This window comes from the organism of the source record quoted next, unplaced genomic scaffold, assembly GCF_019419815.1.
Source record: "Pyrus x bretschneideri cultivar Hongxiangsu unplaced genomic scaffold, Pyrus_bretschneideri_v1 Contig15, whole genome shotgun sequence".
Classification (NCBI taxonomy): domain Eukaryota; kingdom Viridiplantae; phylum Streptophyta; class Magnoliopsida; order Rosales; family Rosaceae; genus Pyrus; species Pyrus x bretschneideri.
The window spans coordinates 6,560,298-6,588,076 of NW_025999446.1; the positions used below are offsets into that span (position 1 = coordinate 6,560,298).

The 27,779-nt window shown below is 35.9% G+C and overlaps 2 protein-coding genes and 1 long non-coding RNA gene across 10 annotated transcripts; 1 reads left to right on the forward strand and 2 right to left on the reverse strand.

Annotated features, from left to right (window-relative positions):
* Positions 1 to 12,468: 12,468 nt before the first annotated feature.
* LOC125475563 (adenine phosphoribosyltransferase 5-like) lies at positions 12,469 to 16,957 on the forward strand. 2 transcript variants are annotated; one of them, XM_048580497.1, is made up of 7 exons: positions 12,473 to 12,800; positions 12,959 to 13,069; positions 14,413 to 14,505; positions 14,957 to 15,106; positions 15,220 to 15,278; positions 15,691 to 15,756; positions 15,993 to 16,957. In XM_048580497.1, the coding sequence occupies exons 1-7, from the start codon at positions 12,710 to 12,712 to the stop codon at positions 16,065 to 16,067; spliced, it is 645 nt and encodes a 214-aa protein (XP_048436454.1). In that variant the 5' UTR covers positions 12,473 to 12,709; the 3' UTR covers positions 16,068 to 16,957. The 2 variants fall into 2 exon arrangements, with proteins under 2 accessions (XP_048436455.1, XP_048436454.1); XM_048580498.1 differs by lacking the exon at positions 15,220 to 15,278 and having other exon boundaries at positions 12,469 to 12,800.
* LOC125475562 (PX domain-containing protein EREL1-like) lies at positions 16,746 to 22,772 on the reverse strand. Of its 7 annotated transcripts, XM_048580490.1 has the most exons (10): positions 22,333 to 22,772; positions 21,650 to 21,760; positions 20,911 to 21,009; positions 20,636 to 20,722; positions 20,319 to 20,427; positions 19,422 to 20,206; positions 18,472 to 18,636; positions 18,111 to 18,353; positions 17,578 to 17,775; positions 16,746 to 17,210 (listed from the first exon to the last, which is right to left on the reverse strand). In XM_048580490.1, the coding sequence occupies exons 1-10, from the start codon at positions 22,420 to 22,422 to the stop codon at positions 16,995 to 16,997; spliced, it is 2,103 nt and encodes a 700-aa protein (XP_048436447.1). In that variant the 5' UTR covers positions 22,423 to 22,772; the 3' UTR covers positions 16,746 to 16,994. The 7 variants fall into 7 exon arrangements, with proteins under 7 accessions (XP_048436447.1, XP_048436453.1, XP_048436449.1 ...); XM_048580496.1 differs by lacking the exon at positions 22,333 to 22,772 and having other exon boundaries at positions 20,319 to 20,422; positions 20,911 to 21,001; positions 21,650 to 21,766; XM_048580492.1 differs by lacking the exon at positions 22,333 to 22,772 and having other exon boundaries at positions 20,911 to 21,001; positions 21,650 to 21,766.
* A 2,267-nt stretch (positions 22,773 to 25,039) lies between these two features.
* On the reverse strand, positions 25,040 to 27,014 carry LOC103952974. The gene is made up of 4 exons (XR_007256942.1): positions 26,866 to 27,014; positions 26,105 to 26,162; positions 25,401 to 25,963; positions 25,040 to 25,319 (listed from the first exon to the last, which is right to left on the reverse strand). It is a non-coding gene; the product is annotated as an uncharacterized LOC103952974 (long non-coding RNA).
* Between the last annotated feature and the right edge of the window lie 765 nt (positions 27,015 to 27,779).

The following is a 27,779-nucleotide window of genomic DNA, read 5'->3' on the forward strand; positions in this document are numbered from 1 at the left end:
CAATCTAAGAAAGAAGAGAGTGACAAGAATGTTCTTGAGACATTTGGAAAGGTGCAAGTCAATATCCCTCTCCTTGATGCAATCAAACAAGTTCCAAAGTATGCCAAATTCTTGAAAGAACTTTGCACCACAAGGAAGAGGATTTCGAACAAGGAAGTGGTAAGGGTAAATGAGAATGTTTTAGCGGTTTTACAAAGGATATTGCCTCCTAAATGCAAAGATCCAGGTAGTTTCACAATCCCTTGTGTTATTGGCAATACTAAGTTTGAGCATGCTATGTTAGACTTAGGTGCATTCATTAATGTCATGCCATATTCTATTTATTCATCTATGAACTTAGGAGAGCTGAAAATGATGGAGTTATTATTCAATTAGCTAATCATTCTAATGCATATCCAAAAGGAGTTTTGGAAGATGTTTTGGTGCAGGTTAATCATTTAATCTTTCCGACGAATTTTTATGTGCTTGACATGGAAGATTCAGCCTATTCTCCATCTTTGCTGATCCTCCTTGGGAGACCATTCATGAAAACATCCTGCACCAAGATAGATGTGTTCAAGGGGACGTTAACAATGGAATTTGATGGCAAGATTATTGATTTTAACATTTCTGAAGTATCATATTGATGATCATTCTTGTTTTTCTATTGATATAATTGATTCATTGGCGCATCAATGTTTTGAAGATTTGAATGAGGATGCCCTTAAAACAACCATTACCAAAGGAATAGGTCTCAAAAATGAAGAAGCAGGACCTATGCTCACCCACGACATGCATGAAGACATCCTTGCCGTGCACCCTAGTGATGAAAAAGTTGAGATGGTGGCTACCCTTGAATCATTGCCACAACATGTTGGTAAGTCTCCAAACCCAATTCTAATTCCCGTTTCTACTAATAAGTTGTTACCCTCAGTGATTCAAGCACCCTCCCTCGGGCTTAAACCATTACCAAATCATTTGAAGTACGTTTACTTGGGAGATCAAGAGACTTTGCCGGTCATAATCTCTTCCTCACTCACGACATTGGAGGAGGAAAAACTAGTTCAGGTGTTGAAGGAGTACAAAACAGCCATTGGATAGACCTTGGCATACATTAAGGGGATAAGTCCTACAACATGCATGCATCGCATACTTCTAGAGGAGGGGGCTAAACCAACTAAACAGGCTCAACGTCGACTCAACCCTCCAATGATGGAAGTTGTGAAGAATGAGATTATCAAGCTTCTTGATTGTGGAATGATTTATCTAATTTCGGATAGTCGTTGGGTTTCACCAATCCAAGTTGTTCCAAAGAAATCCGAAGTCACTATGGTAAAGAATGAAGAGAATGAGCTTGTGCTCATCCGTACCCAAACAGGTTTGAGAGTTTGCATTGATTATAGGAAGCTCAACGCCACCACAAGAAAGGATCATTTCCCTTTGCCATTCATTGATCAAATGCTTGAAAGGTTAGCCGGTCATTCTTTTTATTGTTTTCTTGATGGTTATTCGGGATATAATCAGATTGTTATAGCTCCGGATGACCAAGAAAAGACCACATTCACGTGCCCCTTTGGTACCTTTGCCTATCGTTGAATGCCATTTGGTTTGTACAATGCATTAGCCACGTTTCAAAGGTGAATGGTAAGTATATTCTCAGATTTTGTGGAAAAGATCATTAAGGTATTTATGGATGATTTTAGTGTTTTTGGTGATTCGTTTGATGATTGCTTATCTAATCTCACTTTAATCTTAAAACGGTGCATTGAAACTAACCTTGTTTTAAATTGGGAAAAGTGTCACTTTATGGTAAAACAAGACATAGTTTTGGGTCACATAATCCCAGAGAGGGGAATAGAGGTTGATAAATCCAAAATATATCTTGTACGCTACTTACCCTCTCCCGCTTCGGTGAGAGAGGTTCGTTCTTTTCTTGGACATGCAAGATTCTATAGGCGATTCACCAAGGACTTTTCAAAGATATCCTAACTTCTTTGCCATCTCCTTCAAAAGGATGTGCCATTTGTGTTCGATGAAGCATGTGAGAAGGCCTTCAAACACCTCAAGGAGATGCTAACTTCGGCCCTCATCATAGTTCCACCATATTGGAGTCTTCCTTTTGAGCTCATGTGCGATGCCCCAGATTATGCAATTGGAGCTGTTTTGGGCCAAAGGAAGAACAAGCAGCCACATGTCATTTATTATGCATCCCGAACCTTGAATGATGCTTAATTAAACTACTCCACCACTGAAAAAGAACTTCTTGTTGTTGTGTTTGCTTTAGATAAGTTTCGTTCTTATTTACTTAGCACTAAAGTTATTGTTTATTCTGACCGTGCAGCGTTGAAGTACTTGCTCACTAAAAAAAAGGCCAAACCAAGGCTAATTCACTGGATGCTTCTCCTCCAAGAGTTCGATATCAAAATTAAAGACAAGAAAGGAAGTGAAAACGTGGTGGCTGACCACTTGAGTCATTTGTTGCACAATGAGGAGTCTCTACCTATCCTAGAAGCCTTCCCAAATGAGCAGCTGCTATCCATTGAGGTAAGTGAACCATGGTATGCCGATTTAGTGAATTATTTGGTGTCTAAACAAGTTCCAAGCACCCTAAACAAGCACCAATGTGATAAACTCAAAAATGATGCACGATTTTATATGTGGGATGACCCATACTTGTGGAAATATTGCCTTGATCAAATTCTATGTAGGTGTGTGCGCGATTCCGAATTTCATTCAATTTTAACTTTATGTCATACTTATGCATGTGGGGGTCATTTTGGCACCCAAAGGACAGCACTTAAGGTTCTTGAATGTGGATTTTATTGGCTTACTCTATTTAAGGATGCTAGAACTTTTTGCATAACATGTGATCGTTGCCAAAGAACAGGAAACATAGGTCAAAGAGACCAAATGCCGCAAAAATCCATTCTTTCTGTCAAAATTTTTTATGTGTGGGGCATTGATTTTATGGGTCATTTTCCTCCCTCACGTGGTTTCAATTATATTTTGCTTGCGGTTAATTATGTTTCGAAATGGGTGGAAGCAAAAGCCACATGTACCAACGATTCTAAAGTGGTTGCAGATTTTGTTAAAACTAATATCTTTTCCAGATTTGGGATGCCTAGAGTGCTCATAAGTGATGGAGGTTCCCATTTTCGTAATCAAACCATTGAGGCTCTACTCAAGAAGTATAATGTCACGTATAAGGTTTCAACACCTTATCATCCCCAAACAAGTGGCCAAGCCGAGGTTTCGAATAGAGAAATCAAGCAGATTTTGGATAAAACCATTGGGCCAACAAGAAAGGATTGGAGCTTACGTTTGGATGATGCACTGTGGGCATATCGTACGGCCTACAAAACACCCATTCGAATGTCCCCATTCGGCTTATCTATGGCAAACCATGCCATCTTCCCGTGGAATTAGAGCACAAGGTGCATTGGGCTATCAAAACATTCAACATGGACATAGATGCGGCTGGAGTGCATAGGAAGCTTCAATTAAATGAACTTGAAAAGATTAGGCATGAAGCTTATGAAAATGCTCAAATTTACAAGGAGAAAACAAAGGCATTCCATGACAAGATGATTCGTAGTAAGACATTCTCAATCGAGCAAAAAGTGTTACTTTTCAACTCTCGCCTTCAATTGTTTCCCGGTAAGTTACATTCTAAATGGATTGGTCCTTTTGTTGTTACTAATGTTTTTCCTTATGGTGCAGTTCAAAGTCAAAGTTTAAAGACCGGACAAGAATTCAAGGTGAGTGGGCATCGTTTGAAGCCTTACTACAACCTTTTTGAGGAGCATGTGGTGGAGGAAATACCCCTTCATGTCGTGGGCTCCAATGAAGCTTAAAAGGAGGTACCGTCCGGCTAGAAGATATTAAAGAAAGCGGTTCTTGGGAGGCAACCCATGCATTCAAATAAATAAGACTTAGGAATCTCTAACAATCCACAACCAGATTTGCGTTCTTTAACCCTACTCTTTATTGCTTTTACTTTGCCATATTTGTCATGTTTGTTAGTTGTGTTGTTTTGATGATTTTTGTGTGAGTTTATGTTTGAAACATTGAGGACAATGTTTAGTTTAAGTGTGGGGGAGTGAACAAGCTGTTTTTGCATGATTTTCGTGGGATTTTATCACCTATCACCTCTAATGTTGTTACTCATTGTTTTTAAGTGTTTTTACTATGTTTTGAAGTGTTTTAATGTGTCGTAAATAGAAAATACGAAAATTTGAAAAAAAATTCAAAAACAGTTTGGACAAACCCAAAAAAGAGTAGTTTTAGAGTCATTTTTGTGTGTTTGTTTGTGTCTTAGGGTACCTTCCAACACAATGATGAGGATTTGGTTTTTAATTGCATGACTATTAAAGAAAGTTACAAACATGGATGGAAGTTTGATTTGCTCTTTGGTTTATGCTTAGTTGTAGTAGTCATTTACAAATTCACATGTAATCACAAAGGAAAAAAATTAGTTTTTGTAACATGCTTGAAGGAAGGAACTCAAACTAACGCTACAACCCTGAGAGACTTGAGCCTAAACTTTGTTTGGAGAGTTATTAATCTGTGATTTCTTGTTTTCTAAAGTCATTGTATGATCTCATTATTTCTTTGCTTGGTTGCTACTTAGAATGCGTTTTTATCATTATAGTTCCAAATACTAGAACTCATACCCGTTTCATTCAAAGCATGATATTGATTGCATAACATACAATAAGATGAAGTTGTTTAGTTAAACCAGAGCCAAAAAGCCTTATCCTTTGCATATGTATTGTAGGTTTAATCCTTGTGAAGCCTTAATTAGCCTATTTTCTTCGTTAGCCACATTATCCTTTCTTAGCCTAGATTAGGACTATCCATAACCTTGTTCTTAAATAATAGTGGAGCATGACTTAGAGGGAATTCCTTTTGATTGACATTATGCAGAAAAACATGTGTGGGGGAAGGTAAAAGGGCACGGCAAAAGAAAAAAAAAACATGAAAAAGAAAAGAAAAAGAGTTGAGAAATAAGTGAGAATGAGCTCACAAGTATTGGTTGTTGAAGAAAGGGTCCAAAAGTTTGAATTTGACCCTAAGTTTTGTGTGAATCTCCCATGGGTTTTTAAAGTTGATTTCTGCATTCAAAAGTGAATTCTAAGTGTTTATTTCACTACTTTGCTTCCTATTGCTTTAAGAACCTTTGTTTATCATTTACCTTTCTTTGTTAGCCAATACCTTAGCCTCGTTATGAGCATATGGAATCCCTGGTTCTCGCTTCTAAGTAGTAGCATTCCTTTCATGAGATCATATACATGACATATTAATAATTCCAGAAAATGCTTTCTTTGTTATAACATATGTGAGTGCTAGTCTACATGTTTACATCAATCTTCTCACATATACTTAGTATAGGGAGTGTAGTCAGAAAATTTGTATGAAAATAGAGAGTATACCTAGTGAGGAATTGAGTGAATTCTCTAAGGCATGTTACTACTTTCGTTTTAATTGATTAAATGCGAACTAGTGAGTGGTAACTGTGGTTAAGTGTTTGCTTAAGTGTAAACAGAGCTAAAATCTGTGGGAGTAGTGATTTTTAGTATGTCATGTTCATTGGAAATCCCTGAGGCAAATGTTGGAAGGTCTAGATCGTACCTTGTTTGTTTTGTTTGTTTTGTTTTGCTCGAGGACTAGCAAAAGCTAAGTGTGGGGGAATTTGATAGGAGCACATTTATGCAACTTAGTTAGTTTAATTCCTTGCATTTATGTTGTTAGTTCCTAGTTATTTTAGTATTTTAAGCTATTTTCATGTGTTTGTAGGTCCAAAGGGCCAAAATGGCAAGAAAAGGCAATTTAGAGTATTTTAGAGCAGTTTTGGGCTTGGAATGGATAACACATGCATGGGGTAAGGTGGATGGACGAAATTGAAATTTAAGAAGGACTAGGAATATGCTAAAGAGATGGAAGAAATTAATTCAATACTTGAAAGAAAAGGAATCAGCTACAAAGAAGGAAATAAGAGCCAAACTACCTTATTTTGACTTAGTCAATCCTAATCTTTTCCTACTTATGTTCCAGCTGCAAAGGGGATTCCTAATTAATTTAAGATACTTAAATATAAGTTCTAGAAGCCCTAATCCCAGTCAAAGAGGGATGACGCATCAAATCTGCAAGGAAGTCACATTCCCCTTTCTTTCTAAGCTTGCTGCATATCACTTACCCTTTTCTCTTGGGATTTTGATTTGTTACCCTTTTCTTGGAGGATTTGGAGTCTTAAACCTTTTCCCAATTTAATTCCTAGCCATGCCTTTTCCTTCCCATATAAATAAAGAGGTTTGCCACAACAAAAAGACCCTAAGCCCGGATCATTCAATCATTCAATCATCCACCCTTCAACCAAAATCTGCACCACTCTTCCATAACACACCACAGCCCAAATCCACACACAATCACCCTTGTGCCACAGCCTAGCAAGGAAGAAAGAGAGGAGGAGCAGCCTCGGAGGTTTTGGCCATTCAAGTTGGATTGTTGGACATTTTCAGGTGTAATCCATCTTTTGTTTTCAATGTTTAATTTAAGTTTTCTTTGTTTTGTTGTGAACATGAGGAACTAATTTCGTTTTGGCTAGAGGAGACTTTGAAACCATGATTATATTTGCAACATGAATTGATTACCTCCAGTTGTGATTTCATAAATCATGAATGCAATTTACTTAACTGTTTGATTAATAACTTATTCTTGTATGTTGATTAAGGATGCATACTTAGTTTGCATGCATGAATTTGATGCTAGAATATAAGAGAGTTTCACCTAATCGTTATGAACTTATATTCATAAGTAGTGGAGGTTGCTAGTCACAATCGCGTTAAGTAAATTCCAGGCAGGAGTATCATGCTGTTCATAGTTACGAATGCCTTGTCAATGCTTATGATTTTCACAAAGCTTAATGATCTTTGATCGTATCTCTATTATGCTGTTCATGTAAGGAACTATTGAAGGATAATTTGGTTGCCGATGCGTATTCCATCCAATTCAATGACTTAAGGAAAATCTGAGGGTTAATTAGTGTTGTTCACAGTTAATCTGGGGTGTTGAAGTTCATGGTTTATTGGAAAAGCAACTGGAAATCGATTTGTATGCAAGTGTGTCATGTGTGGAGAATGACCCTCTAACTAGCCTATCACCCATTAATTCACCCAATTTCGTATTAAACGCAGTTTGTTTCTGCAATTACTTGTTTTTACTTTAAATTCGTCAAAACCAATCCCCCCCCCCCTTTAATATTTCGTGTTTTACTTAGTTAGAACCTGTTTTAGTTTGTTTCCTTTAGTGGTTTGAGTCAAGTTAAAGTTAGAATTCGTCTAAACCATTCTTTAGTATCTGTTTTGAGTCAATTTGCTTGTTTTGTACTGTTTTGAGTCTTTTTAGTTTGTTTTGAGTTTTTTGAATCTAGTTAAGTTTTCAAGCCTAGTTTTATGTTTTTAAGTTTAGTTTTGTGTTTTTAAGTCAGTTTAGAGTAGATTCGCAATCCCTCCTAATCCCCGGCTTAGAACGATCCCTACTTACATCTTTACTACAACTATCAATAAGAGGGTTTAATTTGAGTGCTAGTTTATATCACATCAGGAATTAGGAGGGAACAAAACACACGAATGAGATTTATCTATTTATTTTTATTTTACTTTTACCTTAAACAGTTGGATAGTATTTTTTCAATAATTAATTTATGTTTTATCTTATATAGTTGGACATAGTTTTTTCATCTCTCCTTTTAAAAAAGAGAGGTGTTTTTTTAACATCACCCTCCTGATTTTTTATTATCAAGTTGAATAAATCAAATAAAAACAATGATTAGAAATAAACAAGAGCATCTGAAATACTAAAAAAAAAAAATTGTAATTATCATTTCTCTTAAATATTCATTACAGTTCAATCATAAACCCCCTCTTTAATTTCATACAAACAAACAAAGGACGTGTCTTTTTTATAGGTAAGAGTGAAATAAACAGCTGTTGAGTATCTTAATCTAGTTGATATTCTACTATAACTAAGGTTGAAGATTTGGTTGAGGTTAGGTATTAACAAGATGTGACACCATAAAGATAAGCTTCATCATCATAACCTCATGGTAACCATGTCCACGAGTAGTTAATTAATTATAAACAAAATCATGCCGTACCACTTGTAGGTCCCCAATCCTAAAAGTCATCACCGGAGCAATTCCCTACCGATCTTAGGGTTCAACTAATCCTGACCGTTAGGGTAAGATCTTGTGGTCAAGAATCAAGTGCCAAATTTTCTTTACTTTTTCCCTGCCCCTTTTCCCTGACGGATCGCCTCTCGCCAGAATCACAGTCCCTAGCCAAAAAAACCTGGTTGCTTAAGGCTTCAAACACCTAGTCATTAAGACCCTCCCCTACACGCCTCTTGACATCTTGCGAAGTCTTTTTGCTTTACGCTTTGTGGATGCAAATATTGTTTTGATAAATGATATCCACATGGGTTTTGTTGTTTGCTAGGTAGTACGCTCCCAAGTACACGGTTTCATTGATTGCATATGTGAGTTGAGGAGCTCTTCCTCACAGCACATCGTTGGACACTAAGAATTGACCAAGGACATTGAGGCATTTTGAGCTCCTAGAACATTGGAAAAAAAAAGCATGCTAAGTCTATGTATCATATATGCCATAGTCCAAAATAATATTTTTGGTTTCTTTTCTATCTCCATAATCTACTTGCCACGAACTTCAGACTATTTTTCCACTATCAGTGCATACAGTCGATGCTTCCAATCATGTCCCTTCTTCATAAGCCTTTGCAAGTCCGTGGTCGTGGGTTGCCGGAGGTACTCATTGGTGTAGATAGCTTTGATTGCAAAACCTCATCAGGAACTCTAGAACTGCTGATTTTCTCATCCTCACTATCTCATCCACTTGGTTTGTAGATGTCCCATATGCAAGCATCTGAAGGGTAACGTAAGTTTTTGCTCAGGTAGGAGACCCTTGACAAGAAAAACATCATTCTTTTACACAAAGTATGAATCATGGTTGCAAATAGCAATCATGATTTTGTTGAAAAAATGCAGTTGCATTCTAAAATGACGTCTAACATACGTATCAAGGTAGACACTATTTGGGACATAGTAATGTTCCAAGACATTCTTACCTCGTTATTCCCTTTTACTATTGAGGTTCATGGAATGACTGGGTCTGGAGATTACAGCCCCAACTTGCATGGCACGACGAGTATATGCGGCTCTCTTCCTTCTTGCTTCATCATGTCATCTTCTACATTCTTCATCGTGTTGCTCTTCCATTTCATACAACTCATTTTTTTGCTGCTATAGATCGAACAATTCATTTTTTTTTCCTCTTTGACTTCTATTAATCTTGTCACATCCCAGCCTGGGCCCCTACCACATCCTTAGGCCAACTCCACCGTAGCATGATATTGTCCGTTATGGACCCCTACCACACCTTTACGGTTTTGTTTCTGGAAACTTACACGAGAACTTCCCAATGGGTCACCCATCCTAGGATGGCTCTCGCGCGAACTCGCTTAACTTCGAAGTTCCTACGGAACCCGAAGCCAGTGAGCTCCCAAAAGGCCTCGTGCTAGGTAAAGATGAGAATATATATAAGGCTTACAAGATCCACTCCCCTGGGCAAAGTGAGATGTTACAAATGTCCTTGAAGAAGACATTGTAAGAACCTAAGATAAGAAGGATTCAAACATATTTTGATTTTGGTGTGTGAGTTTAGGTTGCATGTAGAGTTTATAAGGAGAAAACAAAATGATGAGGTTGTAAATAATGCCACGTGGCACGTCGTAATTGGTTGAAAATCTTATCGAACATCTATGCACAAGGATTCTGAACAGATAGTGATACTTGGTGCAATAGGATTGGTTAAAAAACTTATCGGAAATCTATCCACACAATTCTTACAGGATCAGGACATATGACACTATTGAATTGGTTAAAAATCTATACCCAAAAACTATAGTTTCGAATAATAAACATAAAATATTATTTCATAAAAAATAATTTTTTAATACCAATTATCTGGATAATTCATTTAGGGGTGGTCCGAGTGGGGTTATTACTATTTACTACTAAGACTATCTTCAACCCTTGAGTTAAAACCTAAAATTCTTAACCCTAAAATAGTTTTTCTTCTTCAATGGTTTCGGGTTAAAATTTTAGTTCGAGATTATTAAATAATGAATTTAGGCTACATTTTTTTTCGGTGACTTTTTTTTTATAATAAAATTTACGTAGATTATCATAATTTATTTTTTTATGAACATTTCAACCTAAAACTATTTAGATTCCAATAAAAATTGAAAATTCACTAAACCAATACCATGAAACATGTATTTATAGAGTTTTTGGGTGACTTTTGATTTAAAGTTTTTTTTCAATTGTTTTAGCCTTTAGATTTAATTTTGGGCTGTTAATATTTTTTTTTTTTAACAGTTAGATAGATCATAATTGATCTCTGCCATTTGATTTAATGTATTTAAAAATTTAAATTTAAATTTAAATATGTTTGAATCTGGATCGTTGGATCAACCAACTGTCCAATTATTAAAATTGTCAGATCAAAGAAGAGTCGTTCAGCTCATTTTGGGTGGCCGACATTCTCATCAAGGGCTGGCCCCACTTCATGTTAGCATTCGCGCGCATAAGATGAGCCAGCCTTTTAACCTTGGCTTGAATTCTGGATTAAATTTGCCCTATCTCATGGTGTGGCTCGCTTACAGGGCTAATTAAATTTGGAAGATAATGTCACGTGTAGACCATAATTAGATTGGATAAAGCTAAGGAAGCATGCATTAAAAAGGATGGGGTTGCAGGACCACCTTAAGATCAAGAAATTTTTCATTGTGCTCAAAATGCAAGTGGTACATCACATGTTATTATATAAGTTGTGGAAAGTTTAATTTTTTATGTTGTTAATTTTTTAACAAAAGTATTTTACCATTCGTATACTGATATGTGATATAACATATCGTGTTCGTAGCACACTGAAACATCTCTCCATGGAACCACCTCCAAAATTAGCAAAATCTCCTGCGCTGGATTCTCTGCGTATGGATAGCCGTCAATATACTTGGAATGACGATAATGCCCTCTACCTCGTTGCTTGCAAAAGTGCATGCAGTAAAAAATTGGGCAAGGTAACAGGCGAGGAGGGTGGGAATTGAGGAAGATCGCGGCCCGTCAAATTAAGTGTGCCTCGTGAATGATTTGTTTTTTTAAGAAATTTTAACGAAAAATTATATTTTTACATTAAAAAATTAATTTTGGTATTATTCATTTTACTCTTTATTTTATCCTTATCGTTAAAATTCAAAGTTTTCAAATATTTTTCATTAATTTTTCTTTTTTTTTATCCGAAACATTGTCTAGTATTAATATATGAAGACAAAGAAATTCTTTATAATATTTACTTATATTATAACACATATGAATGATGGACACGTTTATGAATATCAACGTAATAGTTTAATTATTAATTATTGTGTAATTTAATTTATGATAATTGTTATTAGTATTTCAAAATTTTTATTTTACACTTTAAACTTTCTATATTATGAAAGAAAAATACATTTATAAAAAGCGTAGAATAAGATTTTTGAAATACCAATAACACTTTCCTAATTTATAAAATTTTATATTTAAATTTAATATCTCTAAAATTATCCTAACTCATATATAAATCAGCTCGAGTGCCAAATGCAGTATAAAATGGAGGCATAAAATCATTCATTTCTTGAATTTGGAAAACGTAGGTGAAGTAGCTAGATACACTCTACAGATTCCTACTTCAAACTATGGCGCGTGATTCCCTTTTTTCCCTCGTTCTCTCTTTTTGTTTCCATCCTTACGAATTAATACACAACTTTATAAATTTATATATACTTGTTTGCCTATCAATTTTTCCTTTTTAATGTTATAGCCAACATAAATTAATTTAGACTGAAACCCTTTGTCATTTTATCTTTTTAGCATATTATTTTATAATATTAATACGAAAATTATGCCAAATAGATGAGATGGTAGAGAGTTCCATTTTAAAAAAAAAATCTTAATAACATTGATATCATATAGTAGCATACCAAAATTATTAGTTGTATCTGTTACAAATTTTGTTAAATTAATTGAAAAATCTTTTCAAGAATCCATGTCATCAATAATAAATTTCAACCAGAAACAAATAAAACCTCGACTCACAGTACAATCAACTACAAACTTAAAATCACTTTCAAACACAACCCTTCATTTATTTTGGCAAACCAAACACATGCATGGTGTTTAAATTAAATTTCTTGTGGTAAAAACATATTGAAGTTTCGACCTTGATTTTTTTTTTTCTTTTTTTTTTTTCCGAAAAAAAATTATGGGAAAAGGCGGGCAGCGTGGAGCGCACGTGCATGAAAGCTGCGTCAGCATCAAACCTCCTCTACGTATCTTCCAAAGTGCTGTGGTTTGGCCAACATAATAAATGAAGAAACAAAAAACCAGTAGCCACCAATTACTCCAAACACAAACCAACACCAACACCAACCCACAGAGAGACGAAACAAAGCAAATAGATTCAAGGTTTTCAGTCAGTTTTTAGGAGGGAAACTCCCAAAACCCATTGATTCTTCTACCCAAAGACCAAAATTCATTCCCTTCAAGCATTTGTGGAGAGAGAAAAAGAAAGAAAAACCAGAGAGAGAAACCAGAGAGAGAGAGAGAGAGAGAATGTTTGCAGCAGAAAATGGACTGAAAGGAGACCCAAGGCTCCAAGCCATATCAGAGGCCATCAGGGTTGTGCCTCACTTTCCAAAACCAGGTTCCATTTTTTGCTTTTCTTGTTTTGTTGGTAATTTTAATTTTAATTTTTTTTTAAGTAGAATTGTCAGTGTTTTTGTGAAGTTTTATGATTTGTGTGGGTATTTGTTTAGTATTTTAATGTTTGTTTGTGTGTTGGGTATGTATGAATGTGTTCAGGAATAATGTTTCAAGACATAACAACATTGTTGCTTGATCACAAGACCTTCAAGCATGTTGTCGACATTTTTGTTGATCGCTACAGAGACATGGACATCTCTGTTGTTGCCGGTACTCTCTCTCTCTCTCTCTCTCTCTCTCTCTCTAGATATATATATATATATATATGTGTGTGTGTGTGTGTGTGTGTGTGTGTTTATATACAATCTTTTGAAGTAATTTTTAAGGTTTGTTAATGTTGTGGATATTAAAATGTGGGCTTAATTAGTTAATATATGAGTTGCCGTTTGGTACTTGGGTTTTACTGTTTTGTTCCCCCTTTGATTGTTTTGAGAAATATTTTTCTGGAGCTGCAATCCTTGCTGATTTCGTTGAAGATTTTTCACATCTGGCAAGTCTTTTCTTTTTTCTTTTGGTATCATCATACATCATTCATCTTAGTCAAATTACGATTTTCTAATTTGGCCCCTTTTTTTAATGTGTAATAGTTTTCCCAATGTATTTCCCTCAGTAGTTATATCTATGGCTAATGCAATGGGATCACAAGTTCAAAACAGAGCAGATTACTTCATTTTTCTTTACAATTCGGTGCATAACAGAAGTTCACGAAAAAAAAACTCAATTTTGTGTCGTGTTACGTTTCAATAATAAGCGATTTGCGTTCTTCTACACTGCTGCATTTTTCTGGTTGCTTGGACGCATAGAAGATTTGTTGACCACTTCGCAAACATTTTTGTAGTTGCATTCTTTCTGATGTTCAGGATTTTTTTTTTCATTGGTTTGAGATTCTGCTTTTTTTTTTTTCGTCTATTTCGATCCATAAACTATTAACCACAAATGTATCCTAAAACAATTGAGAAATTTCTGTTGCTGGTGATTGTGTGACCATCCTGTTGATTACCAAAAGGGGGTCAAATTAGAAAATCATCATTTCGGTTTGATTAATGCTGCATTTCCGACATTTGTACCACCTCTCAAATAGAGATAGGTCCCACCTGTATTGGAGAGGCGGTACTAATGTTGTATGAAAAATATGGTAAGAGTAGCATTTTTGTATCGGTTATTACTGCCAGAGTAAGTTTCCTGAGTTAAAGGTAGAGTACTAATTTCTCACATAGATATCTTTTTGCTCCTTGAGACCTTGCATTCTTGTCAGCGCTTTACGTAAGTGAAGAAAGCTAGCTATTGATGTAGATGGTTAACTCCGAGTGGAAGTTTTTCAACATTTTGCTTCCCTCATGACAGATGAACAGGCATTGCTAAAAAAAGGTGTTTTGAATGTGGGACTGTCTCAATTGTTGGCCTTAATCATTCACTGTTCTTTTCAAGCTGGTGATATAGTTTACCAAATAGTGGCATGATAACGACAACCCTGATTAGAAATTTTATTATATAATTAAACTCTTTTTCGTGATTTGCTTTTCATAATTCTTCTGTTTATGATTAATCTGCAGGAGTGGAAGCCAGAGGGTTCATGTTTGGCCCTTCAATTGCTTTAGCAATTGGTGCCAAGTTTGTCCCTTTACGTAAACCTAGAAAGTTGCCGGGTATGCTTACTTTTAATTAGCTTAATGCTCAGTTTGTTGATGTGAAGGAGCTAATTACTTTTTTAATCATGCCTCAGTCCTCCTTAGTCAACTTTTGAAGTAGTTATATAAAGTGGGTGTCCTTTGAGCCTATGAAAGGTCTATTAGATTAGATTAGGCTGTTGTTTTCCCCCATGTGCTTTTATCTATTGTTAGTGCTTAGTTTCATTTAGGATAAGGCCTTTTTTACTAGGGTGGCATTCCCGTTGGCTATTTTTCTTCCCTATCACAGTATACAACCAGTGTCTATCTCTCTCATCCTGTGATATACAACCGATTTTAGGCAAAATTTACTCCAACATTGGGATGTTTGCGAGTGAGGTCTTGGTTGTCACTGAAGCGTCTATTTTGTACCTTGCATTTTTCATGTTCCCCATACGCTAAACTTCACTTAACAATGCTGCTTATTTAGGAGAAGTAATTTCAGAAGCGTATGAGCTTGAGTACGGAACTGATTGCCTGGAAATGCACGTTGGTGCTGTTCAGCCCGGCGAACGTGCATTGGTAATTGATGATCTAATAGCTACCGGTGGGACCTTGTCAGCAGCAATAAGACTTTTAGGTGAGTGGTTGCTCTTGAGGCCTTTGATATTTCTTGTTCATCTTCTCCCTTAAACTGCTTGTTTACCCTACTTGAAATTTACATCACCCCAAAACAAATTTCTGTGCTTCTAGAACGTGTCGGGGCTGAAGTGGTAGAATGTGGATGCGTTATTGGGTTGCCTGAGGTTAAGGTAATGTTTCAGATTTTATTAACTTAAAAATTGCGCTAAACTACGATCCTAGTCCTTGCAATTTGGCCGAAGTTCCACTTTAGTACCTCTAGTTTCAATTTTCACGGTTGTAGGCCTGTCAATGGTAACTACTGCAGTTTTTCGACAAGTGACCTACGCGAGTGGCGAATGTTGAGGTAGATTATTGTCCTTGAGTTGCAACCATTGATAAATAGGGGACTAAAATTGCAAAAGACAAAACTACAGGTACCAAACTCTTGGGACCAACATCATAACTTGACCTAAAAATTCAGGGTAGTTCAAATTAGAAAGCATCGTTGTGTATTGAGTGCATGCCACTCATAAGTCTTTTGATATCTCAAGTGCTGTGCAGTTGAGCTGCTCTTGATGAATGATGATTGTGACATTCCAGGGACAGTGCAGGCTTAATGGAAAGCCACTCTACATCCTTGTGGAGCCACGCGAGTTAGATAACGAGGTAGTACTAGTACTTCCACATTTCTCCTTAATTTCAATTCAAATTTCGTTGTCTGTTTTCCCTTATGTGGCATATAATGAATCTTGCCCTCGATTGCGATCAGTATGCCTTTTCACGTGGGAAATTTGACCGTACGAACATTGTCTTATCTGTTCAGACATTATTCGCTAGGTCATCAAGTGTGCTTGTCTCCTACAAGTTCTCCAAGTTAGTTTAATTTGTTTTCATTCATGCAGATCTGTTCGAGTTCTGCTTGGGCTGACCGCAGAAACAATGGCGCTTCACTCGAGCAAATGGCCGTGAATGTTTAGAGCGACTGAGTTCCGGTGCTCAATGCTCATCATTCCCTCGTCTGCGTCTCGTGTAGATTGCTATGTAACATTAGCCATTTCGAACAAAATGCATGGACGAATGTTATTTTCGAGAGATCGATTTATTCTTAAAACAGGAAACCTTCATCGCCGCATTATGGCAAATTATTCAATTTAAAATCTCTGATGCTCATTGCTTTTGCTAAGCAAAGAGGCTCTAAAAGAACAGCCAAAGAAGCTAAACATGGACCTCAACTGATGCGTGCCATCGCTATTCACGATTCCCCCTTGAAAAACCTTCCGCACTCACTCTCACGCATGAGAGTGAGTGCGGGAAGTGATCTTTGGAGCGACGAAATCATCCCCCTTGTTCCTTCAGCATGTCGTGAATACCTAAAGTTGGATATTTTAACAAATCGATGAAGAATTTACATCACAACCTAGAATGTCGATTTATAACCAAGGAAAATGAAAGAAAAGCTGCAACAACAATTGCAAAAGGCAGCAATACCAAAAGACAAGCAGCAAAATCGTAGAGTCAATGTTTTATGGTGAAACTCCCCGCAGGCTGGCATCCGAAAAGCTTGAGGTACAATAACCATGGCAACATCATGATTCGCTTACACGCGCATACAACGGAAAAGAGCAGAGCCACTTTCAAATTTATAAGCCAAAACAAAAGAGAAACATGTTTTTCACTAATAATTTCCTTTCATCTCTACAACATTGTGGTAAAGCAGAGAGTGCACAAACTTTCTTGAGACTTGTATATGTGTAACCACAAGCTTGAAGCGTCATGCGTAACGAGAAATACATGAAACAACAGATGGTGCGAGTGGCCAAATTATTCTTCTTTTTTTCTTTTAAGGGAAAAAATACAAAAAACAAAATCTACAATGTTCATCCTTGCATTTTCCTACTTACCCATCATTGAAGGTTGTCTTCAGGGACCTCATCTTTCGTAGATTGGATATCCATTTTGCGAGCACGACATATGAGACAGTTCACCTGCTTCCGTAATCTAGCATTTTCAGAAAAAAATTCTGCCAGAAACTTCCTCAACTCAATGTCTATTGTCCTCGTATCATCATCGAGGTTGTCAACTTCACCAGTAGCTCCATTGTCTTCAGCTAAGAGTTGTGCCTAATCAATTATTGCAAAGTTACTTCAGATGGTTTACGAGAATGGGAACAATGTGTATGCCAAAAATCAGTATGCTTTAAAGTTACTTCAAACTCAAATGGAATTGCACCACCTCAAATATAGTCATTCAGGAAAAGTAGAATTTAAAGGTTAATAAATGGTGCCATCCATACGTAAAAAAATGTTTCCAACTGATCGTGGAAGCAAGAAACATATGATCGTGCAGCATATTATGTTTCTCGCACAAACAAGTTTAATTTTAATTTCTTGAAGATGGGCCAAAATGTGGAAGGGTTGAATAATGTGACCATATGCCAGAAAATAAAAATCGGCAAACAAAAGAAACTGGGAAATAAATAGAAAGTACCTCTGAAAGTAAGAGGCTAATACGGTTGTCTGAAGTAGCCAACAAATCTGAAGACTCTGGTAGAATTGAAGAATCATCAACAGGAAAATTGATATTGCATTCTTGAAGCTGCTTATGAAGAACTTTGCATTCATGCAACCATTTTTTCCTAGCACTTTCTGCAAGCTTACTCATTTGTTTTTCCGGTTGGTGGAGCTTCTGAAAAATAGAAAAATAAAAGAAAACAAGAAAAACATCAAACCTAACTAATACATTACTCTCTGCCTAGTCAGCTACATAGCAATTAAATTTTTTATTTTTTTCTGAAAGCAAGATGATAATGTGCCAAATTGTTCTATCAACGCATCGGTATTTGGACCAAAACATAAAGCTTCCAGTGTATTGCGGAATATAAGTGAAGTTATAATCAAATACAAGGAAACCAATTATCTGGATCAATAACAGAAAGCAGAATCAATTTAACCCAACACCCTAAGAAGAACTAGTTTGAGAAAGTAGAATGCAACAATACTTTTGGACTAGTGACAAAATACCTCAGCTTCAGATTTCTCCGTCAGCGATTTATTAAGTTCATGTTTCAGTCCTGCTTGAGAACTGCGCAAGGATTTAACTTCTTTAACAAGAACTTTTATATCTGCTTTAGATTTTGCTTCTAGCTCTTCATATCGCTTTGACAAATTCTCAAGCTGCTCCTTGTACGGATCCAACTCCTGCCGCAATATCTCTTTCTCTTGATCAGATGAATCTTTTGTTGACTCTGCACACGACTTCTTATCCTGGCAGCATTTAATATATAGCATATAACCATCCAGATAATAAAAAGGATGGACACACACTGACCCCAACATATGAAAAGACATAAAAGTAGAAAAGACAAACTTCAAGAACAATAACCTGTTCCGACTTCAACTTCAACTCCATTTCCAATGACTTCCGCCGCAGTTCCTCCATATCCCACTGCATTTTAGTACACCTTTCCCTCTCAATTAAAATAGCTTGCTGCAGGTTCTCTTTACTTTTTTGTCTCGTAGTTTCAAGTTCAACTTCCAAATCCTTGACCTGTAGTGATCCAATCAATTAGTCTATGAACTCCCTCTGTGAAACCAAATGGTGTGCCAATTCTTTCAGCCAACAAACTGTAACTGGCTTTTATCAACATCTATAACTTCATAAGTGTCACAGCTATTGCGCTCATCTTTCTTCCACCAAAATCAATTAGATTTACAATGCATAATTCATCCCAATTAATCTTTTCAAACTATTTGAGCAACAAATTTTTTTTTAACAACTTATAACCGGGTTTATGTAAAGTAGTTTTTATCAACAATTTCTTTATGCAACAATCCATAATTAGGTCTATGTAAAACAAGGATAAAAACTAAGTATACAATTCAATTTCGTGAATTTTCTTCATCACTGAGTGGGAAAAACAAATATTTTTGTCAATTAAGCCTCGGAAATGCAACTGCAAGGGTTTGGGCCCTGGAGGTAAGGGTGAAGTAATCTATACATGAAATATGTTTCTGTTCTGGAATATTGACACTGTGTCACTGCCAAATTACTGGTTATTTATTTCGTAGTGAAAAGTTTGGGACAAGAATTTATTGCAAGCTTTCAAGTGGTCTTGGCACGGGACAAACAAAACATTTTCTTCCAGGTTATTTATAATGGCTTATTTCTCCTATTAGACATCCCTAATATTGAAAACGTACTTCTTTGTGTCTTTTAAAAATGTCATGTTAAAAATAATGAAATTAGATACAATCAAATAGCTCTCCAGCCCAAACAAAAATAATTCCAGCAATTGACATCACAAAGAGCATGATTAATTTAATTTGACATACCTTTGTTGCAAGGTAATCTTTTACTGCTATTTCTTGATTTAGTCTAGATATAAGATCTTCCATATCTGTTTTTGCTGTGACTAGTCTTCGCTGCATAGTCAAGAGAACCCTGTTTAATTTGTTTCGCTGATCTAATGGGAGAACTAGTTGAGTGCCACCTGAAGGTTGTAACTCTGTGTTGCCAAGCATTTCCATAATACTTGAAACCTCAATACCTCCGAGAAGGTCAAGAGAACCATCACCAGATGAGTTAGGAACACCAGAGTTGGACATTTCACTACCTCTTAGAGAACTGGCATCACTTCCCACACTTTCATTTGAGAGCTTGCGAGCATGGTTGAATACTTTACTAAGCTCTGGCTCGGAGAAAAGTTCCATTCCATTACAAGCTAGAATTGAAGATTTAGAAGTATTTCCATTATATGTATTTTTCCCTACAACATTATTGACATGTCCCGCATTTACTTTATGCTTAGGAAGGCCTTCCAACTGCTCTAGTATAGTTTGTCCCATAAACAGTCCCTCATCAATATTGGTCATGCCATACTTCACAAGCTTTTCTATTGGGCTTGTTAAATCTTCATCCAATACCAGATCTTCGATACCAATTTCAGAACCATCATCCCTTCCTAGCCTTGGGGTTCCTAGCTCAGAAGTCTCATAAGCAGTATCACTTCCATAATCTGATGTGATTGATGAACTCCCTACAATGGCAGGTAAGGTAGAATAGGAAGGCGATTGAAGTGAACTTGAGTCTGAAGTGTTTTGGCTTGCATCTTGGAATGCTGAGATGTATTATGACAAGGAACTGATACATTAAAACTCTATAAAAGGAATCTGTGTAACACAAAAAAAAAGGGATGTGTCACAGCACTCATGCACAAGACAGTCACGTACAAGATCTAGCTGCAGACTCTAGTTCAAGAAAGGATGCCACTGCAACGCTTCTTGATATATCAATATCCGATAGCAGCTTTGTCATCCAAGCCTCCAACGAACACCTTCTCTGCAACAAAACTGAAACTTCTTAAGAATATTAATCACCCTTTTAGATATGTACGAGTACACACATGTTTGAAGGTTGCAATTGAAAATTACACGTTCCAGTTAAGGGTAATCATCCCCTGTTAAGAATATGAACTACACTAGAGTGAGTTTCTTGTCCTCCATCGCACGACACTTTAAACTGATAAAGTAAATAACGCATTACCTACCTCTTCCAACAGTTCCCGGCTCTTCATTCGCAGAAGTCCCTTGGATGGAGTTGGTGGGAGATTTTTCTTGGGAAATGCCTTTTTAAGCTACAAGTAACAGACAATAAAAAAATATTAAGAATGTCCTTTGATTAGTTTAACAAAGGGAAAAAAAATTCAACAATGTGTTTCCTCAAGCAGTGCTTAGAGAATAACCAAGTTGTTGTTTCATATGAATTACCATGCTAACATAAAGTAAATACCTATTTTACAGACAATCCAAAGTCAGCACTTACATCACTAAATAACTTCAGAAAATCATTAAATCTTCTTAACACCCCACTTGTAGTTGTAATACCTTCCGGTGATTGTACACCAACCTGAACCCTGTAGAACTGTCCCTTAAAATGTTATAATAGAACCCATTCAAAAGACTGGTGGTGAACAAATGCGAAATACAATCAGCTTGAAATAACCAGCGCATGTAGGTAGTATAAATGTTTATTTTACCAAAGGCTATGATCAATCTATTATCTATAGATTAGTTACACAAATTCAACAGAAAAAAGTTGGATTTATCCAAATAGAAATCTCAATCTTGATTGCCATACAGAATATCTATACTATTACTGAATGACATCAAGTTTGTCACAATCATAAATTACCATGTGATTACATTGCTTAGTCTGAAACATTTTAATGTAATATAAGGAAGACTTTCTATGTCCCACAAGAAACAAAAATGCACCTACAAGATCACCATTAACATTCTATTCAACAAATTGACCACAATAGCAACCATGACATTGCAGAACCCTAAAGACCATGACGTTCCAATAACATATTTGATTTACTTGTGGACCGACCAACCAATCGATCGAGCAAGGCAACAACAGGAGATACTGAAAGATTCACAAATGGAAAATTCAACCATGGATATAGATTTCCTAATTGTACTTAGTCCTAAAAGATAATATAAAACAACATCTAACCCTGGGAATAGATAAACACTGGAGAGTCATTCAATTTGAGTACCACTACGGGATCGGAATTTCTTGATTTTGGAAGTGCAACCCACGAAGGTATAGCGACACAATAACTCCATCCTGTGCGAGGATCATGTGGCCAGACTGTGTCCTGTCCATTCTGCAATAAGAACGTCAGCCCTTTGAATTAGACAGATACCCAGTGAGTAACTATGATTGGCAACATATAAAAAGCCACTGTGGCAGGAAAGAACAATGCAACGAGCTTATCCGCATATGGGAACACAAATGTGAATTGTTGATAAGAAAAGGTCAATTTTGTTCTTTTCATTGAAGAGGTTGCGTATCCCAAAATGCATCTTCTTCTTTTGGTAACATGATGATTGAAGAGTAGATCCAGCTTAACTTCCTCTGCAGATTATATTGTTATCATTCCTAGTGGTTATGCGATAATCTTGAGCCAATTGCGAAAAAAAATGATACTCGTAAAATCGTAATTTTAAGTAGAAGTTGCAACTAACAAGAGAATGTGAGTGCACGCTGAAACCGAGCTAAACCCTAGGAAGTGAATGTAACCTCCATAACTGATTAACTGATGGATTATACGAAAATCGTAAACGAACTAATAATAAATACAGACTTAAATTAGAAAGTAATGAGTTTCACTTAGACAATTTCCAAAGTTAGGAACTTGAAATAATTGGAATTGGGAGAGAGCAGAAGCAGACGAACCCATTTTCGAGGAGGAGGACTCCAATCCATCCCAAGCGGCAGCGGCGAAGTCCCATCGTGCCTGTGCTTCGGCGGACTCCGTCTCTGCATTTTCCGATCTTCCTACAATTATCTCTCTCTCTCTCTCTCAAAAACTCTCTATCTCTTTCTCTCTCTAACAATCGAAATCGATCATCGCCCACCTCTCTCAACAAATGGGGAAAGGTGAGACAGAGAGAGCTAGGGTTTGGCTATCGGATCGGGCGAACCAGCCGAGGAGAATTGATGCTCATTTCACCAAACACAACGGAGACGTGGCCTCCGCAAAGCCTCCATTGCTCTGCTTCGTCGTCACTCCAGAAGCGATGGCGCAGTTAGCAGGTGAATGGGCGTTGCCAAGTCTTCTCTCTCTACTTTCTCCGAGTCTGTCGGTATTCGTTTCCACCGATCCCACGCACTCTCCCCTTTTTTTATTTTAATTTTCTTTAATTTTCTTTAATTTTCTTTAATTTTTGGAAAATTAATAATTTTTTAATTGTTTATTGGGTAATATTAAACCAGTCCTACCTAAATTCTGTCTTCCTTTGCAATTGCATTGAGCTTCACGGCGGGGAGCCGGCGACAGAGAAGGCAGCAGGATGCCTATTTTGGACCATTTGCTTCGGCATTAAGGATTGTCATGGGCCTCATGGCCCATAATAAATATTGGCTCGTTTGAATCGTTGCAATTAGAATTTGACGAAATTACGAAATTATGCACGACCTAATAACATAACAAATACACGCATAATAAGTTTTAAACTTATGAATGAGCTTTAATGCTTGTTTCGATAATAGTTGGAGTTGTTAATGATGCGTTTTAGAAGGTTGAAGGCAAGTCGTGTTGTGTTTGGAATTTTCCGTACATTGACTTAATTAACCATGTTCAAATTGATCCAATTTTTACCTAGATGAACACGACACAACATAAAGTTGTGAAAACATCATGCGTTGCAAGGTCTTGCTAAAGCCTACAATATTGTGGAGAAGTTATTTTGATTAAAAATAGATTTTAAACTTGAAACTTCATTAGCGTTAAGAACCAACACGTAAATTTTGTGAATCATTTAAGATTAACACCAGTTTAAATCTTTGGGTTGAAGTTCAGCTCATCAACCCATCCAGCTTGAGTTGATAGTGTTTAGAACCAACCTAATCTAATATATGGTTTAGAGTAATGCTATGAAGATTAAATTTGTAAACAAAATTTTGAAAACTAAAGGACATAAAAGTTGATGATTGATTCATTACTTAAACGTTGATAAACATGTTTATTCCTATTGGTGACACATCATATAGTTTGCAAATTTAGTCTCTCTAGCATTACCCTACAGTTTATTGTTTTTGTTGATTTAGTTAGTTTTATATTGATATGGGCATAGGTTAGTTTGGTATTACTGTGTTTAAATTATTTATTAAAAAAAAAACAAAAAAAAGAAAGCTGATTATACTATGTTATAAGAATAAGTAACTGTAAAATAATGCAGTTATTTTTTAGTAAATTTTTTTGTAAAAGTGTTTTTAATAAAGAAAAAATTAAAAAAAAAAAGTAGTATCTGAGTATTTGGTAAACTTTTATATGAAATTGTTGTATGTTAAATGACTGAAAATGATATGATGGTATAGATAATACAATAAAATTATTATTTATAACTCAACCGTCCTCTCCCTCGTTTCTCCGGCCTTTTTTTTTTTTCTTGTTCTTCTGTCGTCTTCGTGTTCTTCAACTTATCTTCTCTGTCTTCATTTGCCCAAAAAAAAGTAGCATCGTTCTCAATATCTACACCATCCCCACCTGTAACCTAAAAGCTAGCATTTCCAATACCCATTAATTTTTGCACCCAGAATATTAATATTGGGTTTTGGGTATGGTTGCATCGGGGGGAAGGGGCTTAGGTGGGATCGGGAGTTCATGGTGAGGGAGGAAATTAGGTGAAGAGGGTAGGTTGGGGTTCGAAAATGGGTTGGACTCTCGAATCCTTCTCTCCTGCCATTCTCTATCAAAGGTGTGAGAACAGTTCCAAAAGATTTGTTGCCTTATGCGTTACAATATCTTAATTATTTACTTCCTCTTTGAGTGTTTGTCTTGAAATTTTAATTGATGGGTGCAGAATTTGGTAGATTTAAGGGGTGTGGTCAATTTGGATGTCATGGAATTTTAATAGACTTTTTTTAAGTGACAGATTTTAAAGGATTTTAAAAGATTTTCAATTCTATATGGAGTTCGATATATTTATATGAATTTCTATTATAGGTTTCTATGGATTTGTATGGTTTTTTTTCGTGAATTTCTTAGGATTTATTAATTGAATCTTATAACATAAAATGAAATAATGCACAAGAAACATATACCTTTCGAATCAAAGGAGATCAATTAACAATAAAATTGTGCACTGCTGCACAAGCTAATATTATCTTTGCTTGTGTTGCATATGAAAATGGAGGTGCAATCCTTAAAATCGGGAATCATGATTTTAAAATACCAAATATCATTTCGACGACATTTCTTAAAGAAGCATGACGAAGATTGAACAACTCTTTTTCGTTTCTAGGCTCATGACCTGAACCACTATACTCTTGAAGATGTTATCGGATTCCTCGATAAGGAGCTAAAAACTAACGTCTATTTGGAAATCCACAATCTACTATAAAAAATTTACATGATAATATATATTTAGTAGGCAACTCAATGGATTAATGAGAAGTTAAATAATAATAAAAATGATAAATAATAATTTGATACCTTGTGGCACTTTAAGTCCATTCCTTCTTGTCAAAGCATCATTTAGTACTCTTGAATCATGAGCCGGTCCTTCCCACTCACTAAGGACGTACATGAATTCCAAATCAAAGTTACAAGCAGCTAATACATTTTGTTATATGACACCATTACGGTTACGATAACTGCTTACATCGCATTCGGACACTGATGTTGGGATATGTGTGTCATCAATAGCTCCAATACAATCCTAAAAGAGTGTTAAGTTTATCATTTGAAATAAATTAGAATGATACAAAATAAAAAATAAAAAAAAAGACACCATGCGTACCTTCAAGTAAAGGTAAAATCTCGTACTTTCCCTTATTTTAGGTGGCACTGCTAATCCATGTTTGGCCATCATCTCCTGTTCTATTGTGTTCAAGGCCTTCAAAACTTTGTTAAAATTTCTACTGACAGTCCAATGTGATCGGCCAAACGTATCACGTAGTAGACAATATCTACTATTGTGTCCAACAATAAGCAAAAATGTTGCAAGCATTTCTTCTATGCAAATGAATCTTGTATCTCATAAGAGTGTTTTTTCCCTAATAATAGTGCATAACTTCACAAACACATCAGGATACATTCACTAACACATCAGTGTCTTTTCAATAGGTTGTCCAAATGTAATTATAAACTCTTTTAACACGTGGACTACAACTTGAATTGCCATCAATGAATATTTAATGGTTTCATAAAGTTCTTCTTCCTCAATTTCTTCTTCATCAGTTTCTTCTTCTTCTTCAATATGTTCTTCCACCATTTGCTCCACTTCCATTTCTTCATCCACTTCGTCCACTTCTATTTCTTCCCCACCTTCCGTTTCCGTGCTTGTTTGAGACATTACATAAACTACCCAATCAAATAAACAAAACCATAAACAAGTTAACAAACAAAAAACCATATATATAATATCAACTATAATAGAAATAAAGAAATATAGATAACGTCAAAGACACAAAAAAAAAAATTAAGAACAGTAAGAAACCTCACCAGCCAACCATAAATACAGTAAGCCCTAGTAATTCTTCTTTCCCATTATCCTTACCATCTAAAAATACACACCACAATTAAACCAATTATCAATTTTTAACAGCTAAAAACACGTCATTTTGTATTCATGAAAAAATGCTAATCATAATAACCAAATTCATAAAACACCAAAGACCAATTCAACCATGAATTATCATATCGAAAACATGATCTAATTTGGTAGCAAATAATGCAGAAACTCAATACCACCGCTCAAGGCCTGCGAGCTATTTCAGGCAAACCAATTCAACCATGACCATTATTATATCTTGAATTTTCTCGGCAACCAAACATAAAGCGAAGAATAATCCTAGAAGATCATACTGTTAAACAAGAAACCAAGTCAACATGAAAGTCCTATTCAATTACTTAACAGCTTTGCACTTAAATGTAATTATAGATAATTCAGTTTAGATATGCATCACTTTGTCTAGGACTCATCCTTTGAAATCTACATATACCGTGAGTATCAGTGAAGAAAGAAAGTCTTCCACCAATTCTCATTTTGATAACATTGTTCCTTTATCTCTGCACTACATTTTCTACACAAACATTCAAGGGGGGAGGGTTGGAAATTTCTGCTTTATTAGCGCTGAATTCCAATTGGTTTCTTGTTATTGTTGAAATTTCAGTATTCTATATGGGTTCTTGAACTTTCTCGGCAAACAAACAGAATGCAAAGAATAATCCAAGTAGATGAGAAATGGGTAAGAAAAACGTACTCGCAGGTGTGGATTCAGGATGATATAGATGCCCTTTCACCCTCCTTCTCTATCTTCAGTTTGCGAGCATGACTTTTCTTCTTCTGTTGTCTGGCGTGAAAGAAATCAGAGGGGGAGGGTTGGATTGTAGATAGTATTTTTGGTATTTATATTGCCCACCTTCAAACCCATCAAAATCCCTCATTCCTTAAAATCCTAATAAATCTTTATTATTCTCACTACATCTAGATTTGGATGGACTTTTTTAAAACGTAATTGACTACATATGGATTTGAATGTATTCTTTAAAATCCTGCTAAATCCTAACTTGACTACGACCTGGTTTGGTACTGAGGTGATTCTGAAAAAAGCTGCTATCAAAAAAAGCTGGGAGCTGTTTTTGTGTTTGGTAAACACTCAGCTTCAGCTTTTTTTCATAGTTTTGGATGAAAAAAAGCCAAAAACAAGAAGCTGCAAAACCTAGCTTTGAAAAACCGGCTTTTTTCACATCTGTTTTACATAAAAGTTTACCAAACACTCTAATACTGCTTTTTTTTTTTCAAAAGCACTTTTACAAAAAAGTTTACCAAACACTCTGCTGCTTTATTTCACAGCTGCTTATTCTCACATCACAGCAGAATCAGCTTTTTTTCAAAGTACAGCAATACCAAACCAGCCCTACATCCTAATTTCAAAGTCCTTTAAAATCCTTTTTAAAATTTTAATTGACTACACTCAGAATTTAAAGTCTATTAAAATCTCATCAAATCCTAATTTGACTACACCCTCTTAGCTGGTTCTAAACAATTGCTAAAACTGGAGTTGCCGACTAGACCAAGAAAGATGAAATCTTTTGTCGGTGTGATGTATCTCAATGTGATGGAGAGAAAAAAAAAGAGTAGGATGGCATTTACAAACTTTCAATAAACACACTG

Bases quoted from the DNA above. Each gene is read 5' to 3' on its own strand.
- LOC125475563 (XM_048580497.1), top strand. From the start codon at position 12,710: ATGTTTGCAGCAGAAAATGGACTGAAAGGAGACCCAAGGCTCCAAGCC. The intron at 14,506-14,956 runs GTATGCTTACTT...CTGCTTATTTAG, and splicing joins TAAACCTAGAAAGTTGCCGG to GAGAAGTAATTTCAGAAGCG. The intron at 15,107-15,219 runs GTGAGTGGTTGC...CTGTGCTTCTAG, and splicing joins AGCAGCAATAAGACTTTTAG to AACGTGTCGGGGCTGAAGTG.
- LOC125475562 (XM_048580490.1), bottom strand. From the start codon at position 22,422: ATGCAGAGACGGAGTCCGCCGAAGCACAGGCACGATGGGACTTCGCCG. The intron at 21,010-21,649 runs GTACTCAAATTG...TTTAAGGGACAG, and splicing joins GAAATTCCGATCCCGTAGTG to TTCTACAGGGTTCAGGTTGG. The intron at 17,776-18,110 runs GTATTTTGTCAC...TCTATTTTTCAG, and splicing joins CGGAGAAATCTGAAGCTGAG to AAGCTCCACCAACCGGAAAA.